The sequence below is a fragment of the Rattus norvegicus genome, chromosome 16, assembly GCF_021556685.1.
Source record: "Rattus norvegicus strain SHRSP/BbbUtx chromosome 16, alternate assembly SHRSP_T2T, whole genome shotgun sequence".
NCBI classification, from domain to species: domain Eukaryota; kingdom Metazoa; phylum Chordata; class Mammalia; order Rodentia; family Muridae; genus Rattus; species Rattus norvegicus.
In genome coordinates, this window is record NC_141549.1 from 53,324,632 (window position 1) to 53,343,789 (window position 19,158).

The 19,158-nt window shown below is 41.8% G+C and overlaps 2 protein-coding genes across 2 annotated transcripts in view; one reads left to right on the forward strand and one right to left on the reverse strand.

Annotated features, from left to right (window-relative positions):
- Positions 1-19,158, forward strand: part of Erich1 (glutamate-rich 1) — a gene marked incomplete at its 5' end in the record, with an annotated part of 52,793,804 nt that overhangs the window by 22,454,072 nt on the left and 30,320,574 nt on the right.
- Positions 1-19,158, reverse strand: part of Enpp6 (ectonucleotide pyrophosphatase/phosphodiesterase 6) — a 128,233-nt gene that overhangs the window by 57,233 nt on the left and 51,842 nt on the right. For both annotated transcript variants that reach the window (NM_001415078.1, XM_087588340.1), the window contains 1 exon segment: positions 17,510-17,689. In NM_001415078.1, the coding sequence (NP_001402007.1) occupies positions 17,510-17,689 (180 nt within the window).

The window sequence follows — 19,158 nt, forward strand, 5'->3', positions numbered from 1 at the left end:
AGACAGTAGGAAAACAAAACAAAACAAAACAAAACAAAACTGAATCAAAGCTGCTGGACTCAATGTGCTGGAATTTAGTCCAAGACAGAATCTGCCCAGAAACTTTGACATGGGCTCCAAAGCAGCATTCCCAACAGGAATTAACCAGCATTGGAATCAGGCTTCTGAAGGAATACCTAGAGGCATGATGAGTGTTCAAGACCCCATTCCTGAAGCACTACCCACGAACTGGACAGAAGACTCAGGGGGCAAGAACAGGCCCACCCATCACAAAAGAACTTCCAAGAATTAGAAAGACTTCTGGGGATTCGGGGAAGGAATGGCAGCTCTCTTAAGGTTGAATCCAGCAACTAGGCCAGACAATATTCATAGGCTATAGTCCCTGAAGATCCCTCTCCTTCAAAAATGCTTCATTGTTTAATTAATATCCAACTTCAATGTAGCAGGTCCTCCTCCCCCTCCCCATCCCCCTCCAGGTCCCTCTCCTCTCCTCTCCTCTCCTCTCCTCTCCTCTCCTCTCCTCTCCTCTCCTCTCCTCTCTTCCCTTCGACTCAATTGGTAGAGGTCTCTCCATGTCTCAGCATCCCGAGTTGTGACTGCAGCACATCACCTGATGGCACGTCCTACCCTTCTTGTTTCTGTCTACCTTTAGCCCAAACTGCCTCACCTCTCCCTCTCCTACTCTGGTCTACTGTTCTTGGTTCTAGTTACATTGACTTCTACTTTACCTCTACCAATCCAATGCCATTAGTCTTATGCTGCTCCCTACCCCCACCACACATACAGTAACTAATGTATTAATATATATAGCACAGTCAGTTCCCCTTTATTTCCTGGAGTGATTGGGGCTTCACTGTTGATTGCTTCTGTTTCATTATTAATGTCTTTCCACAGAGGGCTCACCCTGTGAGCCTGACTATGATGCAGAGGTTTTTGAGGCTGATGGAACCTTTTATGCCTCAGTTGTATATGACGTAAGGCACCTGAGACTCATGGACCTCAAAGATTGACCGGACATAGTGGCTCTGAGTTCATTGTCTCACATCCAAGAAAAATTAATGACACACTCTTGTGGGAGCATACAAAGTGGAAGTAGGGTTTATTAAAAATGGCTATAGAAAGTGAGAAATTAAAGAAAAGAAAGAGAAACTCCCAAGTGTTGGTAGGGGGGTCCCAAGAGGAAGAAAAATATTTTTTTATTTTTCTTTGGGGTTTTTATGAAGCCATAGCATAAAGTGGACAAAGAATGAGGTCCACTGTGACTGGCTACTTCTCTGGGCTACCATGGACCCAGCTGTCCCCCTCACCCAACCATGGAAATGATCATGTGTGGTTCATGTTTTGCCTACACAGTTCCAGATAGTGAAGCCCCCTCTGCCCGTCTTAGACTCCAGCTTTGATGTTGACTGTCCAGTAGTCATTAGTCATTTCACCACAGTTACCACCCTCTGACCTTGGCAGGTGTCTCAAGTACTGTTAACTATCACCGTTAAGCTCTATCTGTTCTCACATCTACAAGGGAGTAGCTGCCATGTTCTTGGTTGTCCCTTCCTGTATGGGATGGGCCTCCTTTCTAAAAGGGGACTTGGCATGTTAGACGCCATATTTACACAAAAGCTAGTCTACTGTAGCTAGCTGCATTAGAAGCAACTTATTAAAAGCAAGGGTATGTAATAAGCAACTGATCCTAAAGTATTTTCTAGAGGGGGAAATCTGATGGAAGTTAGCCAGCCATTCTGCTGTAAATGACCTCGTTTTTTTTTTAGTCCACTGATCTATCAAGTCCACTTGCCTACCTCATGCTCAGAAGCAGGCATCTTTGTCGTTCATCCTCAGTATCCCTGTTCTCATTCTTTTAAGCCTTATGTTCCCTATTTACCTTCACTCATTTCCACATTGGTACATATGGGCGACCGTGAGCTGTCTGGTTTATTGCACAGAGCTACTTACGTCTCACTTGTTGTTGCAGATAGGATTATAATCTTAGGACCTTTAAGCCTGGTGCCACACACACAGGCTTATTACACCTCAACCCTACTACAGCCTAGTCCCTCTTGAACTTTGCAAGTGTTCCCACTGACAGAATGAAGGTGAAGTAAAAGTTCAACCAGTGGTCTAACTCCAGATGAGAGATACTAAATGCAAAACTAAAAGAAACATAAATGCCCAAGGCAACGTGTCTCCTCTAAAAATTACCAACTCCACAGGAATACCTCCCAAGGAGAGAGATGTAAAATTCAAAATAATGTTTAGAAATATGTTCAAAGAAGTGAAGGGGGATATAAATGAAGAGAGTATACAAACATTAAAAAAAAGCCATCCACAGGATATGGAAATTAAGAGAGAAACACAAAAGAAAAACTAAATTGAACTGGTAGAAATGAAAAAATTTCCATTAAGTAAATAAAAAGTTTTAGTAGAAAGCTTAATCATAGAACTGATCATGAGGAAGACAGAATGCCAGGACTTGAACAAGGGAGGGGAGTCAGAACCTTCTAATAACCTTCTTATAGCCTTTCAATAATAAAAATAAATTAATAAAAACATATTAAAAAGCACAACAGATATATGGCACACTGTGAGAAAACCAAATCCGTGAGTCATAAGAAGAAAAGGAGGAAAGTCTTCTCATAGAAAAGGGATATAAAGCATTTTTAATGAAATCACAGAATAAATTTTTCCAAATGTAGGGAAGGACATGCTCAAGTATAAGAGCATTAAGGACAGCAAATGGGTAAGATCAGAAAAGGAAACTCCATGTCATAAAATGTACAGAACAATGAAGCCATACTGAATACTGCAAGAGAGAAACACCCTAGTGAAGGCAGATCCACCAGAATAACAACTGATTCTGCATCAGAAACCTTAAAAGCCAGAAGAGCTTAGAATAACATGTCTCAAGTTCTGTAGGACAAGCGATGCCAACTGAGGCTACTAGAAGCAGGTTAAAGAATTTCTGGCCACTAAGCAGGCACATTAGCAATAATTTGTCAGATTGAAAAGAAAGACAAATGTACCCATGAAGCCACAGAAAAAAGATAAATAATGTTAATGTAGTATTTAATCAAATGAAGAATAGAAAAAGGAAAAACAAACAAAAACTCCCATAAAACCAAACAATGACAAAAATGAATACACATATCTCAATAGTAACTCTGGATATTAATGTCGGTCCTCCAATTAAGGACACAGACTAACAGCTTGGATACATAAATAAAGACTCATCAATATGTTGCCTCTAAGAAACACACCTCACTGTCAAAGAAAGACACTACTTTAATGAGAAAAGATGAAAACGTATTTCAAGCACATGGAGAACACCATGGAAGGCCCCCAAAAGGTGCTACTATTCATATATCTGGCAAAATATACTTCAAACCAAAAATAGTCAGAAGGGATAAAGAAGGACATTTCATGCTTGTTAAGATAACAAGACAGCAAGAGGACATTACAATTCTAAGTGCATATATATATATATATATTATATATATATATATTATATATATATATATAATATATATATATATATCAAGCATGGGTGAACTTAATTTCCTAAAGCAAATGCTACAAGACATGAACTCACAGGTTGACCCTAACACAATAACAGTGGGTAGTTTTAATAACACTCACATTTATATATATATATATATATATATATATATATATATATATATATATATATATATATGTCACCCCAACTAAAACAGAGACACATTGGGGCTAAATGATACAAAGATTGAGTTAACCTAGCAGACACCTACAGACCATTCCATTCACATGCTACAGGTATACACTCATCGCCATTGTCGATGGTGCTTCCCCTAAGATAAATGATGTACAAAGTCACAGAGTGAGTCTTAATAATACAGGAAAATAGAAATAACTTCTTTTTTCTATTTGACCACCATAGAGTAAATCTATAAATCATCAAGGAGAGAAATAATAGAAAATTATCAAAATCATGGAGATCAGACAGCTAGCTTACTGTTAAATGATGAATTATTGTTGAAAAAAATCCAGAAGGAAAAATATTTAAATCTAAGAACACAATGAAAATAGAAACAACATACCAGAGCCCATGGAATACCATGAAAGCAGTCCTGGGAGGGCAGTTTACAGCTACAAGTGCCTCTACTTAAAAACTCATAAAACCTTGAAGTAAATAACATAATGACATGCATTCTAGGGTCTAGAAATATAAAGAGGCAAAACCAGAAGGAGAAGATCAAAAAATAGCAGAAGAGCAGGGCAGAAAGGAATAGAATTAAAAACAAAAAAGTAAACAAAAGAATGAACGAAATGAAGAGTTGGTTCTTTGAAAAGAGAAATTTGAGATTTGGTCAAACTCCTCACCAAACTCTGTGTGTGTGTGTGTGTGTGTGTGTGTGTGTGTGTGTGTGTGTGTGTGTGAACAGAAATAAAATTTCCTTTGATGACAACGTGGACTTATAAAAGGGTGAGGAATAGGAAAATAGAGGAAAAGCATATGAGGGGAGTTTGCTCAGCTCAAAACACAGACACACACACTCACACTCACACACACATATTCTTTGAAAGAAAATTAAGCTTTAAAAAACAAAACTCCTCCTAACACAATAAAAAGTTTACTATAAACCCGAAGCTGAGATAATTTGTAAACGTACAGATGGGTGAATTCTCACCCAGTGTGTGCCTATATAAGCAGCACTCACACTGGGGAACAGAATGCTGTCTCCTATACAGACACCTTCCCACACACCTTTCTGGTGCCACTTTGCTTAAGTGTGAGTTCTGTCCTATCACTGAACGCTAGATTTAACTACCTTCAAACTTAACCCAATGCAACCATTCAAATTAATTAAAATGTTTAGTAAATTATTAGTAAAATTATATTTAATATATTCTCTAATATCGTTGTATTAGGCCAGCGACTGACATTTGATGGTCTTGTACTCCACACGTACTGAAAGTCTGTCTGTCTGCCGTTGACTTCTGTTGAATCAGTAAGTATTATGACTGTGCTATTCTTTTCTTAGCTTGCTATTCATATAGTCTTTGCAAAGTAGCCTGAGAAAATGAAATATAAAATGTTGACCCATTAGCATTTGCTGTAAGTTTTAATTTCTTTAACTTTCCAGATGATGTAAAGATGGGCTAATTAAAAAAAAATAAAACCTCTGCCTTCTGTTTCCATGCATTTTAACTCTCCATGGATGTTTTTAATAAAAAGATTATAATAATATTGTCAATTTATGTTTACCTACCGGGCTTCCTTTCTGCTGCTTTTCATCCCTTTGCTTCCCTCTGATATCACCTTCTGTTGAGGCATTTAATATTCCCGTCCTTTAGACATGCTGACAGTATAAATATTACTTCTCCCCCATTCTGCTTCTCCTCTCCTGTACCTTGTCACCATATCTCTTGTGTCCTTGACACTGCTTTCTGCCTTTATACCTTTTGCCTCTTCACATTTAACCTGGATAACTATCAGTCCTGCAATTACCTTTAAAAAAAAAATCTAGTGTGCTAGTGAACATTTCCATTTTGTTCTTTTTGTGTGGTTCTTTCAAAGTGCATGACTAATGTCTGGGTCATTTGTAGAGTTGAGGCCACGTCTCGTTTATTCCTCTTGATTTGGAATGGTGGTCAGGACTTGTTTTCTTATTCTTTATTGGATGTTGCAGATTACATATAAAAACTTATAGATATCATGTGATGTTCTACATGCTATGTTCTTCTGGAAAGCATGCACTGTTACTTACGGAAGTCTCTTAGACCACCATAGTATAATGAAGGAGAAAGGTTATTCAAAACTCAACTTTGTGTTTATAAAACCTTTCCTTCCTGTCGATTTCCACATTGTAGAGATAATCTCTTGTACACTGTGTAAAAGCATTCACCTGACAAGAAAAAAACCTTTGACCAATGGGCTGAGGCAGGATTAGAAGGTAAGACACCCAGCAATGAGAAAGAGAGAATTTCTAGGAAATAGAGTGAAGGGTTCAACCCTTAAGGAGAGATACTGAAAGCTGAGCAGAAGTAACCAGTCACATGGCAGAAGTTAGGTTAGAATAATCTAGCCAGGCAGGGAACATGCAAAGCTTTAACCCAGGCATTTGTAAATATACTTAAGTCTCAGAGCTGCTATTCCCAGAACTTGGGGCTGGCAGGAAAAACACAAGATTACAGATGGCACCCACTATACTACCTAATTTGCCAAGTCCTGCACAGCCAGGAAGGGATGGTGTGATCTAGTTCCTACCCCTGGAACAGAGACAGCAGGCATGTGCCTCCAGGAGTATCAACAGTTGCTGAGCATGAGGCATGTGTGTGTGTGTGTGTGTGTGTGTGTGTGTGTGTGTGTGTGTGTGTGTGTGTGTGTGTGTATACATATCATGATCTTCCTTCAGGAAATATTCTCCCTGCCAAAGTTAATGACTCCAAGAGAGTCAGAGACAGCAGAAATTTGAGAGGCAAGGGTATGTCTATGTCCTTCGTCAAAATGGTAAATGCTAAGGCCTCAGGACAGCCCTTAAGGCTATAGGAAAGACTCTGAAAACATGAGTTAAAAAATATATAATTTCTCAGCTGTGTAAAATGTAAGAATGCAATGTGAATTGTATGAGGTGCTTCATGAATCTGAAAGAACAGAGGCAGTTCCATTATGCATCAGCCTGTCAGAAAGATGCAAAGGCAGGCAGGTTCCTGAGTTCAAGGTCAGCCTGGAACAGAGCTAGTTTGCCCCCAGGTATGGTAGAAATGGTAATCTTAGGATGGGAGCCCATCCAGCTAATTTATTGTCTGTGCTTATGAAGGCAGGCAGATCTCTGAGTTCATTTGCAACTTTTAAAAATATGTACTTGTTGTCTCTTTCTAAGAATCAAAGGTCATAGAATGATGATTTGTGTGATAATCAAAAGGAAACCTGGAGTAAATGACTGAATTGATATGTAGATAAAAAACTGGGGGCTGGAGAGATGGCTCAGCGGTTAAGAGCACCCGACTGCTCTTCCAGAGGTCATGAGTTCAATTCCCAGCAACCACATGGTGGCTCACAACCATCTGTAAACAGATCTGATGCCCTCTTCTGGTGTATCTGAAGACAGCTACAGTGTACTTATATATAATAAATAAAATAAATCTAAAAAAAAAAAACTGGATTTTTGGTACACATGAGATGAGTTTTCCAGATAGCAAAAGAGAGCTGTCTCAAGCAGAGATCTGTCTGGAACACTGTGAGAACAGTCTGTCAGTTTTCACTCCTCAATTTGACTCCCCCCCACCCCCCGCTCTTGAACTCTCCTTCTCTCAGGAACCCCTCTCCAAGCTGGGACTGGTCCTCAGCATTAATTCTTATTCCTCAGATGACATCCTTTATGGTCCCCATTGAAATTGGAATGCTTACTGGGCCTCCCTTAGTGGACGCTGAACTCCAATGTCTATCCTTTTTTTAAAATCTTATAATTTTTCCAAAACTTTCATTCCATTGCCACTCAACTGCTGCTTTTGAGATCAGCATCTGACGGATATAGACATGTTCGTGATTGCCAAACGCACCTTCCTGTCTAGGTCTCAGTGTGTGTCCAATCTACTAGAGGAGCACAGACATGTCAACTGTCCAGAAGTTCTCTAGCTATGCTCAAAGAAAATGACTTAGCCTATCTTTGTACCAAATAGAACTCCAAACTCAAACCATTTTTAAGCATTTTAAGCAAAAAGACATTTTATCATTTTCTTTAAAAATCCTTTAAAAGTTAACCTATGTCCATGGATGGGGATGACTAACCTCAAAAATGATACAAGTTCAGAATCTATTCTGCTTCTCCTTGTTCAGTGAGAATGCTAAGAAAGCTGTTTACATAAACAAGTAGATGAAAACAGAAGTAGTTCGCACCAGTGTAACTTAATTCTTTTAATGTCAAAATGTCATCCAGCATAAATTTTAAAACAATATTTCAAATGTCAGTTCAATTAAGTTTTTCTTAATAGCTTTAAAGGCAAGTACTAGGAGCTATTCATCTTTTCACTTACTTTCCAAATACACAGTATTTGAGCTGTGTATCTGATTGGTGCTGTCTTTATGTATCATCAGGATAGCACAATATGCCTTAGTGAGATTCTGGGTGAGAGGTATTCTTTCCTATGTGGAGTAAGAAAAGGGCATATTTCAGTCAGAATAATTTTAATGCCAAATATTGGAGGTTACATAAAATATTATATAAATACAGGGTGTTTATAAAAGATTATATTAAAACTAATCTTGTTCTTGGAGATGCTTGGAAACCCAGTTTGAAGACTTCTGAACTAGGAGTTCCATCCTACCAAAGTTCAATGTCCAGAAAATAACGGACCATGAAGTGGTGTTGGGAGCTAGTGATGAGAAATGGGTTATAACTTGATACCATTCATAACCCAAGTTCTGTGAGCAAATCAGAAAGAGAAAGAACCATTACAACATGCACCATGATTCACCGTTTCTTCAGAGTCAAAGATTCAGACAGTGGAGCAAGCAGTCCTGTCTTCATTGGAAGCTACTGCGAATGCATGTACTGCGGGTGCCGTCAATTTAGATGGGAGCTACATACTCACACACCCCAGAGAAAGGACTGACTAAGTAGCCAACTAGACAAAGTCTGGGGCAAGTAGGTCCTCCTTCTCTGTCAGTCTGGTGTGGTCTTTCCTGGGTGAATTCTTAAAGGGAAAAACACTGTACCTTATCCAAGAATAAATGACTGAAAAAGAAAGCCAGCCAGGAAAGACAATGGCAGCATAGTGGAGCACAGTGTAAACCGAATCTAGTTTCGGAGAGAGCAGAGTTAATTACTCCTAGGTGGGTTTGTGTGGGTGCTTTGTTTGGTTTTCCTTTGGTCTTTGTCTGATAGGAATCAGCAGACTGGAAGGAGGTGCAGTGTGGAGAGCTCTCTAATCAGGAGTCCGGAGACCGCCTTCTGGATCTGCCATAGGCTCACTCTGTGATCCGTGAATGTGGGCGAATATTTCTCAACTTCCAGGCTGCTACCTCCAGGCCTGTTTCACAGTTATGCAGAGAACATGAAATGTGGTCCACTGAGGTCACTACAGGTCACCCAGGCATGACTGAGGGAAGTTTTGGACTGTGGCCCAAGGGTCTGCAAAGAAGGTCATGGCCAAGGTCTGGAAGTTAGACTTTGTTTTCATGACAACCTTGAGGACATATTTTCTCTTTGTATTCTATCTTCTTCATTCATCATTCCTGGCAAGCTTTGAAGAGAACTTTCCTTAATTAAGGAACACTCAAAAGGACCTACTCTTGTTCATGCTATTTCTGATGACCTACTAAGTGTTATAATAAGAAAGTAAAGTTACAAGGAGGGATCACCAAGGGCCACCACTTTTTGTGCACCTTTGTGCTAAATATTTTAAGCACAACTTTTCTCATTCTTTATCTACCAGATTATTTCAATATACTCATATTTTTTCACAACAAGGCCTTGTGGCCCAAAATAAACTATCAAAAACAAATATGAAAATCCATGTTGTCTATAGTGTGGGTAATACATCCATGTAGACATGGCATCCTTATTGATTGAGCAATTTCAAAGCAATACCTAGCAGGCTTTCATCAAACTCTATTCTTTCATAGCTGTGAAAACCCGACCCTCAGATAGAGGTGGATGTCCCAAAGTTTCTCTGTGAGCTGGTGGCCATCTGACCTCGTAGTTCTGGTAGTTTTCCATTGTGCATATCCTCAGTGTGCTTTGCTTCCTAGCAACTCTCTCTGAGGACCGCCAAGCTGAGCCCATAAACATCATGTTTCTCCTGGCTTCCTGGAGCAAAGGTCTGGCCCTCCAACTGGAGCCGCCACCTGCCAACTTTGACACGTCTTGTAACAATAACTCCTGTGAGCGGCATTTTATGTGAGGCGAGACAGGTGTGCAACTGTTGAATACATGTCTCAAGAGAGCTTATTAACGTGGCTAAGCCAGTTAACTCTCACAGAAACATGCAACCTTTTCCAGGAAAGTGCATCTGAGGTACAGGAGCTTGTGGGAAGAAGACTCTGGAAGGAAGCGCGGCCTTTGACCTCAGATGTCCTTTCCCCAGGGTTGGCCTGCTCCCAGAAGGCCGGGAAAACGACCATTGTAGCTTTGCCCTCATGTCAAGAGCGTGAGGAAGGCTGGCCATAGAAGACTGGCCTCGTGTACAAGGCGAGAGCAAGTTGGAGAAGACAAACCACATGAGAAGCAGCTCACTTGTTACACTGGAGTCCAGAAGCTGGAAAGAAAGTGACCTACCAGGGCAGAAAAGTTGTTAACAGGAAGCCAAGATGGGCTGGAACAGACTTTCTACAAGGCCGAGGCTCTGTTTATTAGGCTGAAGTCAGAATGAGCTTTAGATCAGGGGAATAAAATTCTCTCAACCAGGGTCAAGGACTATCCTCCTCCCAAGAGGAACAAGATGAAGACAAAGTGGCCACTCTTGGAGTGATGGTTTCTGGAGGCCCCTTGGGATAGACCAGCAGTGTCCCCTTCATGTCTGAAGCAAGTGCTTCAAGAACTTCTAACTCATGACACGGCACCTCATCAAGCCAAAGCTACCAGGACTTCCTGCTCTGTGTGGTGCTCCTGACCAAAGCCTCTTTCCCTGTCAGGGACTTTGAATGAGAGCTTATTGAACTTACTCAGGATATAAAATGCCAGCAAAACCTTTCCTCATCTGGGTTTACTAGATCTCTGGCTGCAGCTGAGAGATGCTTCCCACCCCTCCCAACCCAGTCCATGTCCCCTGAGACCTTATGAACCGTCCCTATCCCCATGTCTGATGATGTCTCAGGTGTTCTGAGTCACCCCTAGGAATATCTGGGGTAAAAAAGTGAGTACTATCCCTGTGGCCCTGTAAGGACCCCTTCCTGTGCCCTACTTAGTATGTGTATGTTGTGTGAGAGTAAGCATGTGTATACAGGCCAGAGGTCACCATCAGGTGTCTTCTTCAGTTGCCCTCCACATTATTTTTGAAAGAACATCTCTCTTACTGATCCTGGAGAGTATCAATGGGATAGACTGACCAGCAAGCTCCTGGGACCTGTCTGCCTTTCCAGCACTGGTAATACAGGCATACATGACCACAACTGCTGTATTATATGGGCGTTGGGGAATCTAATCTCGTGTCATCCTGCTTGTGCGGTAGGACATTAACCCACTGCCAACTCTCTTATTTTTGCTGTTTTGGAAACAAAACAGCAGCAACAACAATACCTCCTCCCTGTGGTGTCCCAGTAATTCCAGGGAAGTGTTGGAATCAGGGTAGAGAAAATGGGAGAGGCATGTAAGGAGGGGACACAATTCTGCACCCAAAAGTCTGGAGGAAAAATGTCCCAGGTGCCCATGGAATTGAACCCTTCCTTCTCGCCCTCCTTCCCTCCTTCCTTCCTCCTTTTCTTCTTTCTTTGAGGTTATAGAGAGTAAACCTAGAACCTGGCACACATTAAACAAGCACTTTGACCATTATTTATGCCTTCAACCCTCAAAATTGTAGTTTTGATCACTTTCCAAGCGAAGCTTGTGGCTAACAAGTGTTGGAGCCAACAAACTATGTACCAAGGCCTCTTCCAGTTCTAAAATTATATACATCTCAAAGACTAATGCCAAAATGATGACAGCCTTGGGAAATTTAGTGGCTCTCCAGATTGTTTTATTTGCATTGTCAAATATCTGGCTGGAAAATAATCGCACTGTCATCCAGAGGTTTGGTGTCATGTGCATAGAGGCGATGACGGAGCTATGAGGTTAGCTCACACGCTTTGGGATGGATATTGGGCTTCTAATTTTTCTTGTGCCCAAGTGACATGCATCCAAGGTCAGCTTGACAGACGGGTGTCAGTGTCACACCCTGGCAGGAAAGAGGAAGATACTGTAGATGATCTGTAACTCTCAACCAATATCTACTACGATTCTTTTGCTAATCTAAACAAACTGGCCATGATTATAATTGCCCAAACTGGATAGAGGCTGAGTGTATAGCCATATAAAACCTGTGATGGTCTGCATATGCTCATCCCAGGGAGTGGCACTAGTAGAAGGTGTGGCCTTGTTGGAGGATGTGGAGGTGGGCTTGGACACTCTCCTCCTAGCTGCCTGGGGATGTCCAGTCTGTTCCTGGCTTACTTCAGATAAAGATGTAGAACTCTCAGCTTCTCCTGCACCATTCCTACCTGGACACTGTCACACTACCACTTTGATGATAATAAACTGAATCTCTGAACATGCAAGCCAGTCCCAATTAAATGTTGTCATTTATAAGACTTGCCTTAGTCATAGTGTCTGCTCATAGCAGTAAAATCCTAACTAAGACACAGCCCTTGTCAGGAAAAAGAGAGAACTGGCAAGTAGCTGTGTGTTTTTCTGAATAAAAAGGTAGCTTATTGGTCTAAACACCTACATAGAACAGGAAGATGCAATGCCCATGAGCCAAGGCACAACCAACATCATCCTAGGACAAATGGGTGGTTGTGTCCAAGTCTTCTTGGTGCCAGGCAATAGGCAAGTAACACAGCAAACGAACCATAATGAAAGACATAGAACTGGAATGTCAACCCTTAAAGGGTAACTAGAGAATGAACTTAAAATCTGCTGCCACTGTGTAAGGTAGGTCTGCTGATGTGAGGGGCTTAAACGTCCTTTCTATAGAGAGTCTTAATACCCACCCCAATTGTTCCACTTCTTCCTCAGGATAGCCATCCAGCTTGGGGTTACTCCTTAATATCAGTCGAAGATTCCTTTTTTCCTCCAAATTAAAATTTCCTTGACACCAAAAAGTAAAGTTTGTGATCAATAGTAACCTCTTCAAAGCACTGATGGGTCCCAGGTACACTATTTCATGGGTGCCTGACTTTTTTAGCCTTGAACCATTTCTTGAACATAGTTTCCTCTGTGCAACTGAATGAGAACCATGGGCAGGGAGGGCTTTGAAGGCTCTGTTGAAAACCTTAAATGTCTGAAGATCTGGGCTGAGGGAGGGTGGACTCTTTCTCATTGCTCTATTTGTCAAGCCATGGCTTTCTCTAGTTGACAGGAAGTCTTGAACTACTGCCATTTCTAAGTTGCACTTGTAAATATTGACTTAATGGAGAGACTCAGAGTGTCATAACACAGCTCACTGGAGTCATGAAGATTGTCCAGGCCTCACAGAGAAGTCTGTGCAATGTCCCATTGGGAGTGGAAAAGGAAACAGAAGATGGAAGAAGAAAAATAAAATCCAGGCATGTTTAGGAGACATGCATGACACTTGGCTTAATCTTGTAGAGAAAAATGAACACTTGTTAGGCCATTGAGGCTGTAGGAGAACGAGGAGGAAAGAGAATGAACAACAGTGCTCATGACTCCCCCAGCCCTTTACTGGCAGAAATGAGGTCACTGGGGCATTGCAGCCTGGGCTAGGCAGCCCGCCCTCAGGAAGACGTCAGTTGGATGTTCAGTTTTGAAGGACTAGACAGTGTCTAAGAAATGGAACTTTTCACCTAATTCCTATGAAGACTTTCACTCAGATGGTTGGCAAATCTCCAAGAAGGTGATGGGGGAAATCTCTTTTTAGCTTCTTTCCTTCTCATTGTTCACTCCATAACTACTCTTCAGGTAGTTTTACCATGTCATATGAACTGCTGAACTATGGCTCAAAAGAAATTGTGGGCCGTCTGTAAGGAACGATAAGAAGTGGTGGGTCTTTCTGTAGGAAGCTGTAAGGGCTCAATGAGATACCGTACAGGGAATGTCTTTTGAGATCTATCACATACTCAGTAATACATTGATTAAGATTCGCCCAGGTAAAAGAAGAAACAACACTCTGTAAGACAGCAGTAAGAACTTTGGTATGTGAACACTGCCTCTCTCCAGATTTCCTCCCACTGTGCCATCCACTGGCTTCTATGGCTATGCCACTGACAAAGTGGCATGCAAGCAAGGAATGAAAATGTTAGGGGGTGGCAACTGTGTGGTTGGTGCCTTTTTACACATTAAGAGTTTAAGGTTCCACAATAAAGACAATGAAGCCAGTCAGATATCATAGAGGGTAGCTACTATGGCACTATGGTAACACTCACTTTGGTGGTCCTTAGGTTAATGACCAGTGTACTGGCTGGTTTTGTGTGTCAATTTGACACAAGCTGGAGTTATCACAGAAAAGGAGCTTCAGTTGTAGAAATGCCTTCACGAGATCTCAATTAGTGATCAAGGTAGGAGGACCCAGCTCATTGTAGGTGGTGCCGTCCCTGGGCTGGTGATCTTGGGTTCTATAAGAAAGCAAGCTGAGCAAGCCGGGGGAAGCAAACCAATAAGAAACATCTCCCTATGGCCTCTGCATCAGCTCCTGCTTCCTGACCTGCTTGAGTTCCAGTCCTGACTCCCTTCGTTGATGAACAGCCTGGAAGTGTAAGCTGAATAAACCCTTTCCTCCCCAATTTGCTTCTTGGTCCTGATGTTTGTGCAGGATTAGAGACCCTAAGACAACCAGGCACTGTCATATTCCTTCTTCTATGTCTCTGCATGCAATGCAGTCTCTTGTATTCATTGACAATGATGCTTCAAAAACCAACTTTAAAGTATGCTCAACTCTCAGATTTAGATCTCATTAAAACAGGCTTAACTCTGAACTTGGCCCCTTAGATAAGTCTCCTTAAATTGGCCTGCATTTCCTTGATCTAGCACCCAACTTCATGATGCCAGTTGGGTCTTCTATGTTAGAAAAAGGAGTATTCTTAAACTGTTATGCTCTGGTTTGAGCCACAAAGTCCCCCCATAGAGTCACACTTTAAATGCTTGCGTCCGTGACATGGTTAGATGATGCTATGGAACCTGAAGGAGGAGATAGGATCCAGGTGACAGTAATAAGTTACTAGGACTCAGGGCGGGCCTTCGATAGTGTAGTCTGTTCTCTGATGTCGGTGATATTTGGTCCACTGTAATGTGAACGGCTGTTCTCTGCCGCAGGCTCCAAAAATTTTAATTTTCTGCACAAAGTGCATGGTTCTAAGTTACTATGGACTCCAACCTTTGAAACCAGGAGCAAATATAAACCCTTCTCTTAATTAATTTCTTTCAGATATACTTGGTCACAGGGATATCAGATGTGCCTGATTCTCTTTCCCTGATCTGAAGCATCTTGTCAGTCTAGGTGACTAATGGGTATGCATAAAATCCCTGATGTCACTCTGAATTATCTCTGTTGGCAGAATGAGCCTGTTAGCTCCGCCCACTGTGGACTTAATACAGTATGGCTGGCCTTCATGAGCCTACATGAGGATGCTCATCCCTGCTCTCCAACATCTTTCCAGCTTAGCACAGCTTAGCAGTGGAACTGCCTTCTGCAGCCTCAAAAGTCTGTGTCCTGTGCTCCTTTGAGATCTGGCACACGCTTGAGTACCCTGAGTATCTCTCCATGTGTGGCCACCTCCAGACAGCCTCCTCTGAGCTCCTGTAAAATGCCCACACCCTCAGTGCAGGCCATCTGTGACTCGGCTCTGGATTACTCATTTGTCCCTCTCCTCTCGCCCACGTCTGTCAGTGCCCCCCTCCCACAATCCACTCTGCTTTCACAATTCTCTCAGCTGTTCCTTCCCCCCCAGCCTGCCCCAACCCAGGCCAGTGAGATCGCCACTACTTCTGTCTTCCTCCCACCAGGCTGCTGTTCATTTCTTTTGGACTTTTACCAATAGCTGACTCCATTAAGGCAAGAATCTAAGTATTACATCGTTGGGAGAAAGGGCTATAGCCACGAGTCTCGAGAAGTCATATTGCCACATCAGCTGCTGAAAGAACGAATCCACAGTAGCAAAGTGGTTGTTTTGCCAGTATTGAAGTCCCTCATAATTTGTGCTCACCCATGTGTGTGTGTGTGTGTGTGCATGTGTGTGTGAAGAAAGCTTGCTTGAGTCTGTTCTTTCAACATGTGGCTTCTGGAGATTGAACCTGGGTCTTCCAGTTTGGCTGTGAATGCCTTTGGCTGGCCCTGAATCTCCTCATTCTTAATGACAGCTATTCAGTGGACAGGATGGCGGTGCCCACTGACCTCTTACAGGAGACACGGCAGGTTGTAGCACTGCTTGCTTTGTTACAGTAAAACAGTTTTGCTTCCCAATATAGAGATGTGTAAGTGGAGGCAGCCGTAAGAGGTGCTATGTATTACCAAACACCTATACGTTGATTTTCCATTTTTGATGCAAATGTATAGAAATGTAAGTATTTTTGGATGAAATTCTCAAATAAATAAAAATATTTTGAAAAAAGTATAGAGAAACAGTACATCCAATTCCTTTGTGAAAAGTTAATGAGCAGACAAAATTGATCTCCCTTATGTATTGAAAATGTTGCAAATGAAAATCAAGCACAAGACTCTGGAACAAGAGAACCAGGAATTTTGTTGTACCTGATGATGCAATAGAGCTCAAGAATGGAATTTTTACAATAGAATATCTTTGTCATTTATGCATCTTGGAGATGGTTATTATTTAGACTGTACACTGAACTAAAAAAAAAAAAAAAACCAAGAAGCCCAGTTAATAGATGGGACAATGAAATAAACAGAAAGTGCATAAAAGAATAAAATGCAGATATCTGAAAAAATTCAGCCTCATTAAAAATTATAGAAATACAAATCAAAACTACATGGAGTCTATTGTATTCCAGTCAGAGAAGCAGTCCCCAAGAAAACAAACAACAAATGTTAGCACAGATCTGGACAAAATGGAATCCTTGTGCTCTGTTGGCAGGAATGTAAGCTAGTCCAAACACCACAAAATAAGTATGGTGGCTTCTCAAGGAACCAGCGACAGGTCTACCAGATGACCCAGCTCCATCACTCCTAAGCATTTATTCACAGACCTCTAGGTCTTCTCACAGAACACGTGGGCGTCAGTTCACGGCAGCGTGATTCACTAGGTTCTGGACCTACATATGGTCAGAGAAGGACAAACAAGAAGCAGCCTGTGTACACTGTGCCTTTTATTTCATTTGTGGGAAACTGAATACAACTGGAGACAATTAAGCAAAGGAGGCCAGCCTCAGAAACACAAAGATCATGTGTTCTCTCTCATCTGTGGTGCCTGGTTTGTTATAGAGTCATACAAAATTGAGCATGTATACATTAAATGAGAGTAGAAGTAACGTTTAGTGATGAGCAAAAGAGGATTAATGTGAATGGGGAGAGCCAAGGAAAGGGGGTGATGGGGGGTCAGGAGGGGTGGGGGTAGGGAATTCGTTCAATATTAAATAGATACCTTTAAGAAAAATTCAAGTTTAAAAAATTACTAACAAAATGTTAATATGCCCGTGAAGCATAGCTTGTAAGTCAAAATGCCCATTTTTTCTTTTCTTTTTTTTTCCCCCCGGAGCTGGGGACTGAACCCAGGGCCTCACACTTGCTAGGCAAGTGCTCTACCACTGAGCTAAATCCCCAACCCCAAAATGCCCATCTTTTAACGATGGCTTGGTCTTCTTTTCTGTGCAGACTGTGTGCGGTATTTGAGATTTGGAAGCAGGGAAGGCCTGGAGGTCACACTCACCTGGCCAGTAGTACATGTAGACCTTCCTCCTGGCTTTCATCAGAGTGATCCACAAGGGTTCTGACCCATTCCACCAGAGGGGCATCAGGCTGTCTCGGTTGACCCCGATGTCGAATGACTTGTTGGTTCTGGGATCCCACATGTAGTTCCCGATCATCTGGTGGACCTCACAGTGGCGGCCTGCGGGGACAAGGAAGCATGCAGTCACCTTATTCTTTTGTTTATAACCCTTGTTAGTCCGATTGCCAAAGCTTCTCGTGCTCATTCAGGAAGGAGAGAAAGGATCACAACTTGTTCTTTTCTGTTGGTGTACAGCACATGGTGGCTCACAACCATCTGTAATGGGGTCTGATGCCCTCTTCTGGTGTGTCTGAAGACAGCTACAATGTACTTATATATAATAAATAAATAAATCTTGAAAAAAAATAAAACAGATATTCGTTAGTTGTGGATGGGATCACTTTGCATACAGCTAAATCTTTCCAGCTGTTCTGTTGTTTAAGTTACATTGAGGGGACTGGTGAGAGACATAGCAGGTAAAGGGGCTTGCCACCAAGCTTGAAGATCTGAGTTCGATCCCCAGAACCAACACCATGAAAGGAGATTCTCTCTACTTATCCTCTGACCTCTGGTCTTTTGACTTCTGTGTGCAACACACACACACACACACACACACACACACACACACACACACACACACACACACACACAAACAAATTGTCTTTACAGTGAGAGTACTTGGGATAGAATTTGGCCATCATCTCTCCATAGCCTGAGGTCTACTCATGCCTCAGCCTGGAAAGACTGAATTCTTGTGGTTTGCATTCTCACCCCCAGAGACCGTTCTGCATCCCTTCAATTTTTCTCCCACAGGATAGGGGACCCAGCTGCTAGGAACATGATTCTCTCCTTTCTCGGAAAACACAAGTTACTGCTGCACTGTTCACCTTACAACATTTGGAACCTAATAGTACAAAAACAGACTCCAGTTGGAAAAACAAAGCAAGAAAACACCACTCCACATGGAGTCAAGCACCAAAGTGGACTGGTTCTGTGGACAGAGCTCTGTCCCCAGAAAAGAAGCCAGAAGTGAAAGGCCCAAGCGCTGGGACTCGCTGGAACAGTCGATTAAATGATTTATTTTAGAGCAATCTGTTTCATCTTTAGAGTAAAAATAACACAAACATTGACAAGGGCATCAAGAAATTGCTGCAATTTGAGAGAGTGTCTTTTGGCATGGGGACGAAACACATTTAAGCAATCTCCATAAGTAAGCAAGACCAGGGTAGTGTTCTCTGTTTGTTTGTGGCTGTTGCTTCTTCTAGTCTCCCACGCCCAAAACTCTATTCTTAAACAAAAGCAAAGAGGAGGAACCAAGGACAATTTTGAAAAGCTGAATGCCCAAATTTACAAAAAGAGAAAGCTTAATCCCTTGCCACAGACAGCCAGACATTCTGCAAACTGTTTCAAATGTAAAGCCCAAAGAACTAAACGAAAGAGTTTTTACTCAAAGCTGTGATGTTAGTAGTTTTATCCCCACCTAAGTTTTTGCGAGTCAACTAATACAATTTCAAAGTGAAACAGAACAAAGAGAATAGGATCACCATGGTTAAGGAATTGCAACTCACACTAATTAAATATGTGCACAC